This window comes from Cyprinus carpio, chromosome A23 (assembly GCF_018340385.1).
Source record: "Cyprinus carpio isolate SPL01 chromosome A23, ASM1834038v1, whole genome shotgun sequence".
Classification (NCBI taxonomy): Eukaryota; Metazoa; Chordata; class Actinopteri; order Cypriniformes; family Cyprinidae; genus Cyprinus; species Cyprinus carpio.
In genome coordinates this window covers 13228461-13248866 of record NC_056594.1, presented here as the reverse complement: position 1 = coordinate 13248866, position 20406 = coordinate 13228461, and the positions used below count along the sequence as shown (strand labels likewise).

General features: G+C 34.7%; 1 protein-coding gene across 1 annotated transcript; it reads left to right on the top strand.

Moving 5' to 3' along the window:
* Window positions 1–1672: 1672 nt before the first annotated feature.
* Window positions 1673–19613, top strand: LOC109092490 (membrane cofactor protein-like). The gene is made up of 11 exons (XM_042713801.1): window positions 1673–1823; window positions 6505–6588; window positions 12751–12945; window positions 13173–13269; window positions 13398–13474; window positions 13605–13787; window positions 13913–14086; window positions 14886–14966; window positions 18000–18096; window positions 18225–18301; window positions 19362–19613. The coding sequence occupies exons 2-11, from the start codon at window positions 6519–6521 to the stop codon at window positions 19574–19576; spliced, it is 1266 nt and encodes a 421-aa protein (XP_042569735.1). The 5' UTR covers window positions 1673–1823; window positions 6505–6518; the 3' UTR covers window positions 19577–19613.
* The last annotated feature ends 793 nt before the right edge of the window (window positions 19614–20406 follow it).

Here is a 20406-nt window from a genome sequence, read left to right as displayed (position 1 = left end):
GGTGATCCTCAGCCAGTTTCAGCACGATCTGATTTTGCATTACATAATTAAAGCCCTCGAAAACCTCATATTCTACCTGTGATTTTGAATTACTCCAAAATGGAAACTCCCTGTTTACACAGACTAATTTAAATTCAGATTAATAGTCCAGTATGCCAGGGTGTTCCTCAGCCAGTTTTAGGATGGTCTGAATTTGCATTACATAATAAAAGCCCTCCAAAACTCATATTCTACCTGTTCTGCCTGTGAATTTGAATAGCTCTTAAACGGAAACTCCCTGTTTCCACAGACTTATTTCAATTCAGATTAAGTTTCCATTACGCCAAAGTGTCACAAAAGCCGCACAAATTTTTGCAATGGACACACCGCTAGACCAGGCCCAGGAAGAGGCAACGCCTCTGGTTGAGTGGGCTCTTACTCCCATGGGCCATGGTTCAACCTGCCCAGTACATGTGCTGCTCTCAGTGAGCGCAAGTTGAGCTGAGCCCATTCCAACAGGCGCTCCAGCAGTGTGAAGAGGCACTTTGAGAAGACCGCTCTGGCAATTTATATAGGACACCACTGTCATGCTTTCCGAATGTACTAAAATGTAATGTCCCCTTAGGTCTAGCAGAAAGGTGCGAAGGCCCAGACACACTGCCAGAATTTCCAGGCTGATGATGTGAAGCCAACCTTCCTCTTTCGACTAGTGGCAGAAAGCTGGTTTGCCACCACACAGCTCTCCTCAACCTATGTTGCGGGCGGCTGTCAAGATCACCTTCCTTCTGTAGACCATTCCAAGGGGCACGTCCCGTTCCATCCACCGAGGATCTTTCCAAAGGTCCAGGGCTGTTACACAGGCCCGGTCCACCTTGAAACGAAAGTGTCCGAGATGCCAGGTGTAGGATGGAACTTGTGGTTTCAGCCAGTACTGAACGGGCCGCATGTGGAGCAGGCCCAACTGAAGTACCGGAGACACAGAGGCCATGAGGCCCAGCATACTCTGAAACGCCTTGAGACGGCAAGAGGCTCCAACTTTGAATGAGGCTACAAGCTGCTGAATGGCCAGTGCACGTTCTGGCGTCAGGGGACCTTCACCATCATTTGGGCTGAGTCTAAAACTGTTCCCAGGAACGATATCCGTTAGCTGGGGAACAGTGCGCTCTTGGCAAAATTGACCCTTAGTCCCAGGCATTCTAGGTGGCTGAGGAGGAGGGATCTGTGAAATAGTAGCTCGTCCTCTGACTGGACCAGAATGAGCCAGTCATTGATGTAATTCAGAATGTGGATTTCCGTCTGTCTCAGCAGGGAAAGAGCCGCATACATGCACTGTCAATCTAAATTGAAACGGGTCTGTGGCGCTATCCAAAATCACAGGCAGAGCAGCTAGAATATGAGGTTTTGGAGGGGTTTTATTTTGTCATTTCTGACCAGACAGTTTTTTTGAAAATTCTACATTTAATATTACTCAACATTTGAAGTAATTTTCATTTTTATCAGTCCGTTTTCAAACATTTGTATTATTTTTAAATGTATTTATGTATGTATGCATGTATGTATGTATGTATTCATTAATCAATTTATTAATTGAATAAAAGAGAAACTGCTCAATAAAGGAATGCCAGAGATCTCTTTTCCCTTGATCTGACTTTTACACGCTATTACCGTAAAGCCTAGTATCTGCGTGCACGAAAAAACAACGTGGCGGCTAGAATGAGCGTGTTTTTCAAAGTGGAGGCTGGCATGACCGCAGTCATCCACTTCCTTTTAGTTCATCTCGACTTGGTGTACGTCAGTCTGAATCCAGCACAGAAAAAAGAGAAATCTTCTAAAAACACCCGAAGGTAAGGTTGCTTAAAACAACGATTTAATTTTCGCTTCTCTGTGTGTCGAGTAGGGGACATTGTAAACGCTTAATGTAGGCTACTAATACAGTGATATTAACAGACCAAAATCACTAAACATTATACTAATAAAGTATTCTATCTTCAAAAAATCCCTGAATATGAATGCAACGCGTTTAATAACACGTTTAGCCTTTTCCCATAGAAAACCGTTATAAGAAAACGCTTAACGTGGCTTAATGTAGCCTACTAAGACAATGATTAAAAAAAAATCAAACTCACTAAACATCATACTTATAAAGTATACTATGTACAAAAAATCAGTTGATCCCTGAATATGAATGCAACTCATTTAAAAACAAATTAAGCCTTATGATGGTTTTCTATGAAAGGAAAAGGCTTAACGTGTTATTAAACGCGTTGCAATTCATATTCAGGATCATCTGATTTTATGTGGATAATATACTTTATTAGTATCATGTTTAGTGAGTTTGGTCTGTTAATATCACTGTATTAGTAGTAGCCTACATTAAACCACGTTAAGCGTTTTTCACGTTAAGCGTTTTAGAATGTCCCTAGAGTAGCATATCTACCATAAGGTCCTCGCCATTATAAAATGAACGAATAGAACGAACTGAACACACATCGCAGTTTAATTGTTTTAATTCTCCTCGATTTGTTGCGAAACATAAAGAATCTAGCAGCGGCGCGCTAGCGTTTAGGCCAGCTAGGGACCGTCTAGAAAGTACATGAAAATGATAAAACGATAATTTTCCCCACCGGAATGTTTTTTATAATTAACAAAACAAGCAATTTGTGCACCCAAGGTCTTTGAACGATATAAAGACAAACACTTGAATGTTCACTTGAATTTAAATAAGAAATACTGTAAACAAGATATGTGATAGTGGTTATTATATTATTACTATTAATAAATATATTAATAAAAGAAAAACAACATTAAAAACATTAGTATTTCATAATCCAATGGTTATGCAGTAGGCTAATTCCAGGTCCTTGTGAGAATTTTTTTTTTTCATTAGGCCTATATTAACGGAAGTATGACACCAAATAAGTACACGCTATTGAAATTAAAACCAATAAAGAAATTAATTTAAAATAATACCCTCTCCTGTATCAACCTAATGGTGTGTGTCTTGTTATTGTTTTCATAAGATTTTTTATATTTGTTCTAGTCGCAGAACTATAACAGAAAACATGCTATTGAAATTCAACAAATAAGACAATGCTGGCAAAGAGTTGTTTTGCAGTTGTTTTGACTTGAATATGAAAATATTCATTTTAATAAATGTATTTATAACACACACAGTTTTATTACACAGCTTCAAATGGTGTGTCTTGTTACAGATTAGACAAACATTTTGATGGTGTTTTTAGCCACAGAACTATAATAGAACACACACTATTGAAAATGAAACCAATACATCATTTAGTTCAAAATAAATACAGTCTTCTATTTTAGCTTCAAAGGCTGTGTCTTGTTACGGATTTCGTTTAGAACCTTTTGCAGTAGTTTTCATTGTCAAAAGTGATGCAGAAGTGACACTTTTGACTTTCAAAAATCTATTTTGAAGCCGTCCAAAGAGTCTCCAGTGTTACTGCCCCCTAGAGGAAGATGTTTTGAGTGAATTTGACATTCAAAATATTTTAATAAATTCATTTAAATTCAATACAGTCTTCTATCTCAGCTTCAAAGGGTGTCTTGTTACTTTATCCTAGAAGACCATTTCTATGCAAGTTTTACTGTCATATATAAATCAGGATACATGTTATTGAATTAAATTCAAATCTGTTAATAAATTCATTTAAATTGAATGCAGCTTTCTTTCTCAAATCCATAGGCTGTGTATTCTTAGAGATTCCTAGACAAACATTTTCCAATAGTTTTCATTGTCAAAAGCGATGGAGAAGTTATGATATTAACGTTCAATAAAAGCTTGCAAAGCCTTCCATAGAGTCTCCAGTTTTACTGCCACCTAGAGGAAGATACTGCAGGTGTTTTGACTGAGTTTGACATTCAAAATATTTTAATAAATTCATTTCAAATGTATACAGTTTTCCATCTCATCTTCAAAGGGTGTGTCTTGTTACCTGGGCCTAAAAGAGCATTTTCATGCAGCTTTTACTCTCATTTGTAATTCAGTATACATGCTATTGAACTAAATTAAAATCTATTAATAAATTAATGATAAATGCATGCAGTGTTCTTTCTCAGATCTGAAGTTTGTGTCTTGTTAGTGGTTTCTAGAAGAACATTTTGATGGTGGTTTTAGCCACAGAACTAAAATAGAACACACACTATTGAAAATTAAACAAATACATCAATTAATTTCAAATAAATACAATCTTCTATCTAAGCTACAAAGGCTGTGTCTTGTTACAGATTTAATAAATGATATTTTGCAGCAGTTTTCATTGTCAAAAGTGATTCCGAAGTCATGCTATTGACATCCAAAAATCTCTTGCGCAGCCTTCCATAGAGTCTCAAGTATTACTGCCCCCTAGAGGAATGTGCTGCAGTTGTTCTGAACGAGTATGACATTCAAGTTATAAATTATTTTTAAATCAATAAAGTCTTCTATTTCAGCTTCAAAAGGTGTGTCTTGTTTCTGATTTCTAAGTGAACATTTCAATTTAGGTTTTACACTCATATGTAAATCAGGACACATGCTATTGAATTAAACAGTAGGTTTCTTGAAGCATCTCGTTGTCACAGTTCTTCTGGATTTATTCTCTCTCAGTTTGTATATCATTCCAGACAGACTGATGATGATCAGATCAGATCTCTGTGTGGAGCACTGCCTGCTGTCAGACGGAAATCTTTATTTGAAACTAAATGATGTATTGGTTTCATTTTTAATAGTGTGTGTTCTATTTTAGTTCTGTGGCTAAAACCACCATCAAAATGTTCTGCCAGGAACCACTAACAAGACACACCCTTCAGATTTGAGAAAGAACACTGCATGCATTTTACATGAATTTATTAACAGATTTGAATTTAGTTCAATAGCATGTATCCTGAATTACAAATGAGAGTAAAACCTGCACGGAAATGTTCTTTTAGGCCCAGGCAACAAGACACACTTTTTTAAAATTGAGATAAAAGACTTTATTGATTTGAAATTAATGTACTGTATACGTTTGAATGTCAAACTCAGTCAAAACAACTGCAGCACTTTCCTCTAGGGGGCAGTAACACTGGAGACTCTTTGGACGGCTTCACGCTATTGATTTTTTAAAGTCAATAGCGTGACTTCTGCATCACTTTTGACAATGAAAACTACTGCAAAATGTTCGATAAGAAATCTGTAACAAGACACAGCCTTTGTAGCTGAGATAGAAGATTGTATTTATTTGAAACTAAATGATATATTGGTTTCATTTTCAATAGTGTGTGTTCTATTATAGTTCTGTGGCTAAAACCACCATCAAAATGTTCTTCTAGAAACCAGTAACAAGACACGCCCTTAGAAGTTGAGATGGAATACTGTATTTTTTAAAAATAAGTGTGTTAACGGATTAAAATTTAATTCAATATACATCCTGATTTACATATGATAGTAAAAGATGGCTGTAAGTATTGTTCTTTGTACAAGTAACAAGACACACCCATTTAAATTTACATATCAAACTGTATGCATTCTAAATTAATTTATTTAAACTTCTGAATGTCAAACTTGGTCAAAACTAGTTCAATATCTTCCTCTAGGGGGCGGTAAACTGCACAATCTTTGTAATGCTTTGCAAGCTTTTTCTCAGTCGGTACATTTCAATAACTTTTGTTGTGCTACAGTTCTTTTAATAAAACCAACAGCTAAATGTTCTTTTATGAACAAATAATAAGACACAGCCATTTGATTTGAGATTTATTATTTATACATTTCACAAGTGAAGCATTTAGATGGAATAATTGTGCTTTTTTTCTCTTCGTTTTGCACTTTGCAGACAGTCCCTTTCCTGCACTTTTACATTATAAGGTCTATTAGTTATAATTCCTTAAGGCAGATTAAAACCAATAAAACACAATGTGTGTTCTCTTCTACATTTGAAAACAATTACAACGCAGTATCTTATATGTCATTGTGCTAAATCGTTAAAGAATTATTGAAGATTTCCGAGGCTGAATCTCTGACAAAATGTCAAACGTCAAACCAACTTCATATCGGTAATGGCATTTATGCCCTTCCTGTGCGCTGCGTATCAGTTATCACGTTATTTTGGTGTAACGAATAACGTTAGCCTTATAAGAAAATTAAATGAAGCTTGGTTGATTAACTAAGCCTATTATTTTGCATTCATTCAAAACATGTGTAAGTTGTCTAATAATATGGCATGTTAATTTAAACCCCATCTTGATTGTTATGCTCGCGGCTAACAGGCTTTTCTCATGTGAATCTCTCGTATATTTGTTGTTGTTGTACTGAATGTGTTGATGTTTAATTATTTAAAAAAATTACACATTTTAAAAGCGCATTTCCTTACGCTAAGATGTCTTTATATTTATTAGTTAAACATTTACATTTATGCAATTAGCAGATGCTTTTATCTAAAGCAACTTACAGTTAATTCAGGCTAACATTTTTTGACCTAACGTGTTCCCTGGGAATGGAACCCACAACCTTTTGCACTACTAATTCAATGCTCTACCACTGAGCCACAGGAACAAGGTGCAAGATGGGCTGTAAGGTGTTGTGTCCCAGTGTGTATCTCCTTGCTTATCTTATGATCTGTGACCATGTCCAAGGTGAGTGTCTGTCTATCTATCTATCTATCTTTAATGAATTTTAACTACGATTACTATGACACTTAAAGGGTTAGTTCACCCAAATATGAAAATTCTGTCATTAATTACTCACCCTCCTGTCGTTTCAAACCAATAAGACCTTCGATCATTTTTGGAACACAAATTAAGATTATTTTCAATGGAATCTGGAGCTGTCTGACCCTGCATAGACAGCAATGCAACTGAAATGTTCCCAAGTCCAGAAACGTAGTAAGGAGATCTGTGAATTAATCCATCAGTGGTTCATCCGCAATTATACGATGCTACGAGAATACTTTTTGTGCACAAAAGAAAAAAAATAACGACTTTATTCAACAATTTGTCTCCTCTGCATCACCCTGGTGCCGATTATGAACAGAGGGGGCCAAGATGGCATACTAGGTAGCAGCATTATGTTACAGCTAGCCGAGTCTCAAAGGTTATTTTCGACTTATTAGACTTTTCCCTAATTGTTATTTAATGAACTTGATTTTCATCATCTAAAGATGGCAGGTAGAGGAAGAAAAGCTGAAGATAAGGTCGTGATCAGTAACAGAATTGATCATGATTATGCTAACACGATGGAAGTGTGTGTTGAAGCTAATAACCGTCTCTTTGTAGCGCTGAGAATCTACCTGTTACTCCCAGCAAAGTGCATATTATGAAGAAAGTGCGTCCTGATTAAAAGGAAGACATTTCTAATGCGGATATCCTCGAGGCTATTTACTCCCTCTGTAAAGTGACAGTGACGTGACATACAGCCAAGTATGGTGACCCATACTCAGAATTCATGCTCTGCATTTAATCCATCCAAAGTGCACACACACAGCAGTGAACACACACACACCGTGAACACACACCCAGAGAAGTGGGCAGCCATTTATGCTGCTGCGCCCGGGGAGCAGTTGGGGGTTCGGTACCTTGCTCAGAGCACCTCAGTCGTGGTATTGCCAGCCAAAGACTCGAACCCACAACCCTAGGGTTTGGAGACAAACTCTCTAACCACTAGGCCACAACTTCCCCAAATAAAAGATTTGACAAGCAGGAAGAGAAGTTGGAGGAGCTGACAAGAAAAATGGAAGAGAACTGTAGCATCATCTCCGAAGTCAAGGCAGAGATGAAAGTTCACAAACAGAAGGCAGTTGAAATGGAGTTGGAACATTCTAATCTCAAAAAAAGAGAATAAAGAGCTGAGATCTAGGGTAGGACCACTACAAAAGACGGTGGAATTTACGCATAAAAGGACTGCCAGAGAAACACAACGAGAACATTAGAGAGGAGGTGATAGCCTTGCTTTCCAAGATTGCTCCTGGTGTGTCCTGGGAAACGGAAGAAGCGGTTGACACGGTCCATTGAATTTGTAGAAGAGAAGGAAATCGCACTCGTCAGATCATCTTGCAGTTTTCAAAGAGAATCTACAGAGAGCAAATCTGGGCTCTGTCCAAGGGATCAACCGTGTGCAAGGAGGCAGGCTGTCATTTTGCTGAGGTCTTAAACAAAGAGGACAGAGAGGCCACGCATTAATGTGTGGGTCCTTTTGCTTTCATTGAGGGAAAGCAAATTTTTCAGTGATGATGAAAATGAAAAAAGGGAAATGTTTATTTCTGAGAAGCTCTTTTTGTGTTGCAAGTTTATTCTTCAGATCTCTTTTATGACTGATCAGTGACATTTTCATTTTATGAGAATGAACAATTTATGGTTAGTTCACTGTGAGTTCCAGAGGAGTATGTTCTTACTAAAATCTTGTTTATCTTTTTGTTCATTGTTCAATTTAAAACTAGGGAAATCTCAATTTGGGTTGCTAAACAAAAAAGCAGAGATCTGAAGCAAAGGGAGTTGATGTTAATTCACGAAATGAATGCATGTTGTAATATACATGAAATGATTCAAGATGTTGAAAAGTTACTCTCTCTTCAAGCTAAATTAAACAGTATGTATCTAAGAAAAGCACAAGGAGCTTTTGTAAGATCTCGTGCAAAATGGATGGAAGAAGGAGTGAGAATACAGCTTATTTTTGTTGGTTAGAAAAGAGGAGACAAGAAAGTAATGCAGTTCGTAGTTTAATTATTAATGATGAGGTAATCACAGATCCAAAATGAATATCCGAGGAGATATACTCATTTTATAGTAATATTTACTCTTCATCATACTCTGAGAATAATGCTAAGGAATTTCTTGAAAAGGTAAAAGATTTTATCCCACAGATTGATATTGAATTTAAAGACTTGTGTGATGGAGACCTGAGGTTAGAGGAGCTGGAATCTGCTATTAAAAAAATGTGTTTGGGTAAATCTCCTGGTCAGGATGGTTTGACTTCTAATTTTTATAAATTCTTCTGGGAGGATTATTTAAAGCTTTAAAGGAGTGTTTTGATTCTAATTCTTTACTTTCAGCTATGAGACAGGGGTTAATCATTTTCATTCCAAAGTCAAACAAAGATAAAAGAATTATTGAGAATCTGAGACCGATTACCCTACTTAATGTTGATTATAAAATTCTTACTTCTGCAATTGCTAATAGGTTAAAATTTAGATTGAGTCAAGTTATAAGTGAAATTCAGTCTGGTTTTATTGAAGGAAGGTTAATACACAACAATATTAGACTTGTCTTAGATTTAATTGACTATGGACATTTAATTAACGATGATGGATTTCTTTTGTTTCTTGATTTCTATAAGGCATTCGATACTGTAGAACATAAATTCATTTTAGATACATTAAAGTTTTTTGGTTTTGGTCATAAATTTGTTAAATTAATAGAGATGTTGTACAAAGACATAAATAGTTCAGTATCATTAACATTTGGGACTTCTAAGAGGTTTTACATTAATAGAGGTATTAGACAAGGGGATCCGACAAGTCTGTATTTATTTATTTTAGTAGCTGAACTGTTAGCAATTTATATGAAAAATATTAAAGATGTCAGGCCTTTGAATGTTTTAGGGAGTCAGTTATTGATAAGTCAACTAGCAGACGATACCACCCTGTTTCTTAGTGATGCAGAGCAGATTCCAGTAGCCATTAATCTGGTGTCTCATTTTTCAAAAGCTTCTGGTCTGCAATTGAATTTAAAAAAGTGTGAGCTGATGGCACTTGCTGAATCTCACTTGTTCAATATTCCATTAAAAAATGAGGTAAAATATTTAGGAATTGTTATTACTAAAGACCCTAAAATTAGAGAAATAAGAAGTAATTTGATTGATAATATGAAAAAAAGTCAAAATATTTTGAATATGTGGGTTCAAAGGGATATCTCTATATTTGGCAGAATTCTCATACAAAAGTCAGAAGAACTTTCCAGGTTTATTTACCCAGCATTTTTTTTCTTGAGTATATCTGATAGATGGATAAAAGACATTAATCAAATTCAGTATAAATGTATTTGGAAAAACAAGCACCATTTTATAAGAAAATCAGATGCAGTGAAGCCGATCAGAGAGGGAGGGTTGAATGTAATTGATTTTGATGTTATGCATGGTACTCTTAAGTTGAGGTGGCTCCAAGCATTTCTTAGGAATAAACATTCTGTTTGGTTTAGCTTTTCTTCTAAAAACTTTGATTCTCTTGGGGGCATTGATTTCCTTTTAAGATGTGATTTTGAGCCATTAAAATTAAAATGTAAATTATCATCTTTTCATAGTCAGGTATTATTATATTGGAAATTAATATACAAACACAACTTTTCGCCACATAGTTGTTCTTTATGGAATAATAAGTGTATTCTTATTAAAGGGAGATCTGTGTTTTTTCAGGACTGGATGGACAAAGGTGTCTGGTCCATTGTACACATTATGGATGGGGATGGAAATTTTCTTGATTATGGTGATTTTTGTGAAAAATATAATATTATTTATACTCAGGAATTATATGTGTCTTTGTTGAAAGCTGTTCCTGCTGGTTTGATTTAGCTAATTAAAGGTGCATTGTGTTATTTACCGGTGGTACCAAGATTAGGTAATCTAATTATCTCTGGTATTAATTTTACAGAGCAAAGCTGTAATAATAAGGTTTTAAGAACATTTGTAAATACACAGATTTTCCCTTCTAAAGTAAAGAAGAGACTCCTTGTTTTCGATATTCCTGAAGATGAAGTGGTTCAAATTAGAACAAGATTTCTCTCTTTTCCCCTTCTACCAAAGGCAAAAGAAGTTCAGTTTAAAATTACTTACGATATTTATCCCTGTAATGAGTTCCTCAGACACGGGTTTAATTTTGATGTAATGAATGCACCTTTTGTGAAGCAGACATAGAGCCATTGGAACATTTGTTTTATTTATGCAAATTCTCAAAAAAAATTCTGGGATGACCTCTCTGCTTGGTTAAGTTTGAAGTATGTAATACCTGACTTTGATTTTAAAACTGTAAAATATTTGTCCTTTTGTCGAAATTGTGATGTTGAATGTTTGATTAATAATATTGTGTTTTTGGCCAATTACTTCATTCATAAATGTATTTTCTTTAATAACCCCTCCACTTTATTATTTTTCCAGCAAGATTTAATGGTCTTCTTCAAATCCCTAAAGCTCATGCGTCACAAAAAAGCTCTTAAACTATGTAGTCTTTTTAATGTATTTTTTGATGATTAAGCCCCTTGTTGTAGCATTTTTTTTCTGTATTTATTTATTTATTTATTTATTTATTTATTTATTTATTATTTTCTTGTTCTTTCTTTCTTACTTTTCCTATTGTGCTTATTTTGTATATCTATGTATTTTTTGATATGCTGCTATTTGGACTTCTTTGAATTAAAAATTCTTTCTTCTGTTGTTTATTTGGTATTTTTTTTATGTTTTTCAAGCAATAAAAAAAAATAAAAAATCATCACGCCAGAACTGTTTCCTACGTTCGTCGAACGGAAACAGCGTATCTTCTTCTTCTTGGTTTTTAACGGCGGCTGGCACCAACACAAATAGGTGCATTACCGCCACCTTCTGCTCCGGAGTGTGGAACAGAGTTTTAAATTCTATATAACAACCCCATCTCTCTTATAAAATCAAAGAATACTTTATTATTTATTTCACTTGTCCATTTTATTAAAACCTTAAAATTAAGATCCTGAATTCCATTTTTTTGTGTCCTCTTTCTCATTCATACTTACTACATTCAAGAAATACATGAGGTATTGTTTCTTCAACATGACATTGTTCACATAACCCATTTGGATGTTTCCTTATTATTTTAAGAGTGCTATTTAAATTTGAGTGCCCTATATTCTGTTAAAGATAACCTCTTATTTCCTTGACTTACCTATACACCTTATATTATGACTTACTTTGTTTATTAAACTATAAAGGAATCTACCCTTTTCCCCATTGTTCCACTTAACTTGCCAATCTTTAATCACTTTGAAACAGCATATCGGCGTGACACAGCTGAGATATCTCCAAAATGGCACCAGGGTGATGCGTGGGAGACAAATTGTTGAATAAAGCCGTTATTTTTTCCGTTTTTCTTCTGCGCACAAAAAGTATTCTCGTTGCTTCTTATAATTGAAGATGAACCACTGATGTCACATGGATTAATTCACAGATCTCCTTGCTACGTTTCTGGACTTGAGAACATTTCAGTTGCATTGCTGTCTATGCAGGGTCAGACAGCTATGTGTTCATTTGTGTTCTGAAGATGAACGAAGGTCTTATAGGTTCAAAACGACACGAGAATGAGTAATTAATGACAGAATTTTCATATTTGAGTGAACTAACCCTTTTAAAGCTTTGTGGCTTTTGATGTATGTGTGTTAGCATTAAGATAATCTAAATGCTAGTGTAGAAAATTAACCTTCATCAGATATATGGATTTAACATTTACAGTATCTTTGTCTTCCTGCAATACCAAAATATTCATGACACATAAACAGATTTCACTAGAAAATCAAACCCATATTAAGCCACTTAAGGTTAATAACTGTTAATAAACTTTAATTAGTGATCCCATTCAGGCATTGTAATTTAATTTTAACTGCATGTCTTACTCGAGTGAGTAAATCATACTAATTTACTTTTTGTTTTTTTGTTTTGTTTTGTTTTTTTTTTTTTAATATATGTATGGAGTGGTTATGTTTTATTTTTATTATTGTTAATGGTGATGATCCAAAAAAAAGTACGGCGTCAGATTACAGTAATGCATATATTGTTTATTTCCACAGCGGAATGTACACAGCCTTCTTTTGCATCAAAAAATGTCGTTTTATCAGCAAACCATCTCTTGACTCAAAATTTCCCAAATGGATCCACTGTAACATTTGAGTGTGTGATTGGACACAAGCCAGTTGACCGAAAAGCATCTAGATCAGTTACCTGTGAGGGAAACCAGTGGACAAGTCTGGAACTCAGTTGCACAAGTATGTACTATCATTAAATATTAAGTTACATACATTTGTAAAGCCCTTTAAAATGCATTTGAAAGTTGTATTTTAAAAGGTCTAATTTAGATATGTGAAAGGATGTATGGTATAGGTCAAGAAGTCATTTTTGTAATAAAGCAACACTAAAGATTATTATTCATAATTTTTGACAGTATTTAAAGAGCACCAATTCTAAATCAGTCAATATCTTGAATACATTACAGGAAAATCCTGTGGAAGTCTTGCAGATTTCTTTGATGGGAGATATGACATGACTGGGAATTTATTTGGCGACACGGCTAAACCAGTTTGTAACCAAGGGTAAGTGAAACTATTAAGTTCATTTTACATATATATATGCTGTTTTAAGTCTGTTTTAAAACATGTGTAATTTAGATTGTTTGCTGTGTTTGTTGAGTATTTGGTAAGAGGAGAATCATTGCTTTCAGATACATGTTAGCGGGTAAGGAAACAACAAGAACATGCCGAGATCAGGGATGGGATGGCCGAGATCCTCTCTGTGAACGTATGTTAGTTCTTACATTTGAATTAAATATAATATTGAAGAGCACAAAACCATTCCCGATTTGTATTAAAAAAAATAATTTTGTCCTGGAAACAAATACCTATTCACCTGGATATATTTTTCTCTTTAGCGGTGAAATGTTCAGCACCTCCAGCCATAGAAAATGGGCAACTTGTAGATGAGTCTTTGGAAAGTTACGATTATTTAGAAGAAGTCTCCTATAGATGTAACAAAGGAATTAATCTTATAGGAAAGTCAACACTTCGTTGTTCTGAGGATGGAACCTTTAAACCAGATCCACCAAAATGTTCTGGTAAGTTATGGTTAAAATGCCAGTCATGAGATGAAGAAAAAAAATCTGCCTTTTAATAAATAAAATACTTAATGATTAATACTGTTCCTTTACATAAACATTTTTTCTTTCCTTTTTTTCCCCAGATGGGTGTCCAACACTTAAAATTCCTAATGCAAAAAGAATCGATGGAAAAGCACCCCCCTACAAACTGGGTAACTTTATAAAATACAAATGTGGAGATGGCTATAGACTGGAAGGAGATGCTATTATTGAGTGTAGAGAAAATGGATGGAGCCCTGAACCACCACAATGCATTGGTAAGACTGAAATTATTTATTTTATTAATGTATGACTGCTTTTTGTAAAGGAACAGTTCACCCAGAATGAAAGTTGTCATATACTGTACTTACTGTGTTGTTTGTTGAGGAAGACTTAGTGAGCTATAGTGAGTCTAGCTAACCATCACATTAGTAGTTCAGAAGATGGAAATAAGTAATAATGGATATACTAAAATAATATTCAGTAGTATTTAAATAGTATTTAGTAAAATAGTATTCTCTGCGAAGTCGTTTACAAACAACGCACAATTCAATGCCAGATTTTCTGAAAGGCTGAAATTAAAAGACGATGCTGTGTGACTATATTGGATTCGACAGTAATGTTGCACCACACAAGTGTGAGTGTGTGTGTAACACTATTGCTTTGTCTGTTATTACAGATTGTTTGATATGTACTGACTGAGTATTTATGCATTTTTAACCTAAATCACAGCACCATCCATCTATGAATGATGTTGGTTGACAAACATACACAACTGTTAGCCAATCATAGCAGTCAGTGTTTACTTCAGAGTCTACAGTCTGCCACGTCTATTCAAACACAGCGTTCTGTGAAGGGGATCAAAACAGGACAGAAAATAGCCTATTACTGCTAAATTATGATGTTTTTATGTAAAAATCTTGATAACATTATAAGTTGACCTCAGAGAACAGTACAAAATGATACAAAAATTCCGTTCATGACCAATTTAAGAGTGTGACTGTTTCTGGGATTATCTGGACTTCTTGTACTCACATTTTTATAGTTTCCTAACCCAGTGCATATGTTAATTCTCAGCCCTACCTACACCTCCCACGACTACCACAACTCCCACAACTCCTGCGATTTCCACAATATCCAAGCCTCCTAAAGGGAATGGTATTGTCTTATGAATCTATATTTTATTATAAAAAAAAAATTAGATACACATTAATGTTCTCATAATGGCCCTGCTTTAAAGAGTTAAAAAACATTAAGATTCAAAAGGGAGAGAGCTCAGAAACTTTTTGTAGTGATGTTCAGATATTTATTAACGATTGAAAGAAAATGATGGTCTTCAGTATAGGGCTGGAAATTTTTAGCCACCAAACGAATATAATAATTTTTTTGATTCAGGGATGGGATTACAAAAATCACAACACTTTCAAAAAAAATAATAATAATAATAATAACTCAAATCTTTTGGGAATTAAAGTGGCTATGCATATGCTCTAAATTCATAAAAGCGCTAATATATGTAGAAATAATCTGATATAATACCCTAGTCGCAAAGTTAGTTGGTATAACTCAATTAATTTGTATTACACTTTTCACAGCACATTCACTAACCATATATAGGCCAGATTTGTGCGTGAAGTCTGTGTTCAAATGTTTCACGACCAAATCATGATTTGCCAGTAACATTCCCATAACATACTAAATTTTATTATGATTTTACATTTTTTTAAAAAATAGGTAGGAACAGCTGAAACCACGCATAATTAAATCACATAATCTGGGTGGATTTATAAACATGTTAAATTTATACATGGATATTTCATAGTTTCTAATGTTTGCTAAGATTTGAGCATGAGCGCTATGTTATCAGTTGTAGCATTTGTGGTAGTATCAAAAACAGACCACTAGATGGCGCGATTGAAGAATCAGAGGCCCTGTCCCAAATGGCACCCTAAACCCTCGCGGTCTTCCTCTGAGTCCACACTTTCGTGACGTAATGCCGTTTCAAAGTACCATTTCATATATTTATAAGAGAATAGTGAAAAAATAGTTTCTTCAAAAATTTTGGACAGCACTACTGTTTTCAGCATTAAAATAATCAAAATTGGTTACTGCCCTGCAAACCAGCATATTAGAATGTTTTCTGAAGGATCATATGACACTGAAGACTGAAGTAATGATGCTGAAAATTCAGCTTTGAAAATAGGAATACAGTAGCCTATATGTTAAAACATTCAAATAGATATTTTAAATTGACACTATTTCACAATATTGCAGTGTTAACTGTATTTTTAATAAATAAATGAAGCCTTGGTGAGAAGAGACTTTCCAAAAAAAAAAAAAAAAATGGGTGGGGGCTTGAAATTATTTTTCTCTACAAAAGGGTGGCCTGGCAGAAAAAGTTTGGGAACCACTGCCTTCTATGTATGTAGCATCTGCTTAGGATCATGTACAATCATTTGGGCTTTATGTTGTAGGGATTCCTTTAGCCTTTTGACATTTGCATATAAATTACAGAATCTGGCCCCATGGTATACATTTATATGAGTGCTTAATGGCAATGTTTACCCCCATTATCTGAAAGATACTGAACAGGTCTCCCCATCTGACTTCAAACACATTCCAAGATAACTAGATAACCCTCGATGCCAGACACCAAAGGGGCCTGGCTGAGCAGCCAACTCACATTCTCACAATACACAACACACACACTTTTATTCATTTAGACTATAATTAATCAGTTACAAATGTATCTGGTATATGCATGTATTGTTTGTATGTTTCACTATTGTAGTAGCCTAGTTACAATTCTTTATTTGTATTAGTTAGACTCTCAATGCTTATATTCAGGTATATGAGTGGATCTCTGCTTTAAGATCTTCGACATATGTTGTCCTTGGTATCAAAATTATCTTCTTTTTATTCCCCAAACAATTATGTACACTATGTGAGCCTAAAATATATCATACTATTTGTACCACAGTTTGGGTTACCAGATAACCAGTTCAGTTCAATTATTTTTATACACACAAAAAGCAGCATAAACAACAGAATGTGAGGATTCACATGATCACATCACACGCAGAGCTTCTGTGAACAAAGAAAACCATAAAGCTATATATAAAATAAATAAATAGGCCTATATGTGAAATATATTTTTTATAAATAATTAACAAATTAATAAAACGAAAGAAAAAAAACTGCATCAAGTAGCAGCCTATATGTAGACTTTCATTTCATTTTTGTTATGCGCTCTTGAGAAAGTGGCATCCTGTTTGTGTCCTTTTATTTAAGCACAATGGGTCTCATTCACTAATAATTGCGTATTCACAACACGTGCGTACGGACATGAGCTTGTTTAACTCATTCTTCTGTTAGTGAATTTGGAGTCTTCTAAATAAGCGCCCCCATGCACGAGGTTAGTAATTAGCATAATACACGCCCAAACCAGCTCCATAAGGGCTTTCCGCAAAGCAGCACTCATCCAGAGAAAGACAATTATGGCACCAAAAACAAAAAAGACAAAGAAAAAGAACTTTACCGATAATGAGCGTGAGGTTTTGCTGTCGGAGGTGGAAGCCAAAAAAAAAGTGCTATTTAAAAGTGTATCCACTAACGTAAACGGGCACAGGTAAAAAAGAAGCATGGGATACGGTAATTCATGACACATAAACAGGGTTGCCAGATCTCACTAGAAAATCAAACCCATATTAAGCCACTTAAGGTTAATAACTGTTAATAAACTGTTAATAAACTTTAATTAGCTGATCCCATTCAAGCATTGTAATTTAATTTTAACTGCATGTCTTACTCGAGTGAGTAAATCATACTAATTTACTTTTTTTTATTTTTTTTTTTTTACCAAATATAAGAATAGAATGAAGAAGTTATACTTATAATAATAATAATGGTGATGATCCAAAAAAAAGTACGGCGTCAGATTTTTTATTTTTTTTTTTTTACCAATTGTTATGATTATATTTTTTATTCATATATTGTTTATTTCCACAGCGGAATGTACACAGCCTTCTTTTGCATCAAAAAATGTCATTTTATCAGCAAACCATCTCTTGACTCAAAATTTCCAGAGGCGTATCATTTAATAAAGCAACACTAAAGATTATTATTCATCATTTTTGACAGTATTTGAAGAGCACCAATTCTAAATCAGTCAATATCTTTAATACATTACAGGAAAATCCTGTGGAAGTCTTGCAGATTTCCTTCATGGGAGATATGACATGACTGGGAATTTATTTGGCGACACGGCTAAACCAGTTTGTGACAAAGGGTAAGTGAAACAATTAAGTTCATTTTATATATATATATGCTGTTTTAAGTCTGTTTTAAAACATGTGTAATTTAGATTGTTTGCTGTGTTTGTTGAGTATTTGGTAAGAGGAGAATCATTGCTTTCAGATACATGTTAGCGGGTAAGGAAACAACAAGAACATGCCGAGATCAGGGATGGGATGGCCGAGATCCTCTCTGTGAACGTATGTTAGTTCTTACATTTGAATTAAATATAATATTGAAGAGCACAAAACCATTCCCGTTTTTTTATTAAAAGACTTTTTTTTTTTCTCCTGGAAACAAATACCTATTCACCTGGATATATTTTTCTCTTTAGCGGTGAAATGTTCAGCACCTCCAGCCATAGAAAATGGGCAACTTGTAGATGAGTCTTTGGAAAGTTACAATTATTTAGAAGCAGTCTCCTATAGATGTAACAAAGGAATTAATCTTATAGGAGCGTCAAAACACCTTCATTGTTATGGTTCTGAGGATGGAACCTTTAATAAAATACTTAAGATCCTCATAAAATTTTTTCTTTCCTTTTTTTTGGTAAGCTAAAACCATCACATTAGTAGTTCAGAAGATGGAAATAAGTAATAATATGTATAATAACTAAAATAATTTTATTCAGTAGTATTTAAATAGTATTTAGTAAAACTTAGTGAGCTATAGTTTCTCTGCGAAGTTCGTTTACAAACAACGCACAATTCAATGCCAGATTTTCTGTAAAAAGGCTGAAGTCGTTTTAAAAGACGATGCTGTGCGATTTTATATTGGATTCGACAGTAATGTTGCACCACACAAGTGTGAGTGTGTGTGTAACACTATTGCTTTGTCTGTTATTACAGATTGTTTGATATGTACTGACTGAGTATTTATGCATTTTTAACCTAAATCACAGCACCGTCTATCTATGAAGGATGTAGGCTGACAAACATACACAACTGTTAGCCAATCATAGCAGTCAGTGTTTACTTCCGAGTCTACAATCTGCCACGTCTATTCAAACAGAGCATGCCAATGAGGGAGGTCAAAACAGGACAGAAAATAGCCTATTACTGCCAAATTATGATTTAAAAAAAAAAAAAATTATGTAAAAATCTTGTTAACATTATATGTGGACCTCAGAGAACAGTACAAAATGATAAAAAAAATTCAGTTCATGACCCATTTAAGAGTGTAACTATTTCTGGGATTATCTGGACTTCTTGTACTCATATTTTTATAGTTTCCTAACCCAAAGCATATGTTGATTCTCAGCCCTACCTACACCTCCCACGACTACCACAACTCCCACAACTCCCACAACTACCACGACTACCACAACTCCCACAACTACCACGACTACCACAACTCCCACGACTACCACAACTCCCACAACTGGAAATGAACTGCTGGTTTCATCTGGTCAGAGGAGAACTGGCCCCCTGACTGAGCCTGGTTCCCCCAAGGCTTTTTCTCCATTCTGTCACTGATGGAGTTTTGGCTCCTTGCCGCTGTCGCCTCTGGCTTGCTTAGTTGGGGACACTTTATTTACAGTGATGTCGTTGACTTGATTGCAAATTATTGGACAGATACGATTTAAACTGAACTGAGCTGCATGATGACATCATTGAATTCAGTGATGAACTGCCTTTAACTGTCATTTTGCATTATTGACACACTGTTTTCCTAATTAATGTTGTTCAGTTGCTTTGCTGCAATCTTTTTTGTTTAAAGCGCTATATTAATAAAGGTGACTTGACTTGACAACTACCACAACTACCATGATTACCACAACTCCTGCGATTTCCACAACATCCAAGCCTCTTAAAGAGAATGGCATTGTCTTATGAATCTATATTTTATTATAAAAAAAAAATATTAGATACACATTAATGTTCTCATAATGGCCCTGCTTTAAAGAGTTAACAACATTAAGATTCAAAAGGAGAGAGCTCAGAAACTTTTTGTAGTGATGTTCAGATATTTATTAACGATTGAAAGAAAATGATGGTCTTCAGTATAGGGCTGGAAATTTTTAGCCACCAAACGAACATAATTTTTTTTGATTCAAGGACATGATTACACAAATCACAACACTTTCAAAAAAAAAAATAATAATAATAACTCAAATCTTTTGGGAATTAAAGTGGCTATGCATATGCTCTAAATTCATAAAAGAGCTAATATATGTAGAAATAATCTGATATAATACCCTAGTCACAATTTGATAGTTGGTATAACTCAATTCATTTGTATTACACTTTTCACAGCACATTCACTAACCATATATAGGCCAGATTTGTGCGTGAAGTCTGTGTTA

Coding starts and splice junctions, on each gene's coding strand:
- LOC109092490 (XM_042713801.1), top strand. CDS start 6,519: ATGGGCTGTAAGGTGTTGTGTCCCAGTGTGTATCTCCTTGCTTATCTT. Junction 14,087..14,885: donor TGAACCACCACAATGCATTG/GTAAGACTGAAA, acceptor GTTAATTCTCAG/CCCTACCTACACCTCCCACG. Junction 18,097..18,224: donor AAACCAGTTTGTGACAAAGG/GTAAGTGAAACA, acceptor CATTGCTTTCAG/ATACATGTTAGCGGGTAAGG.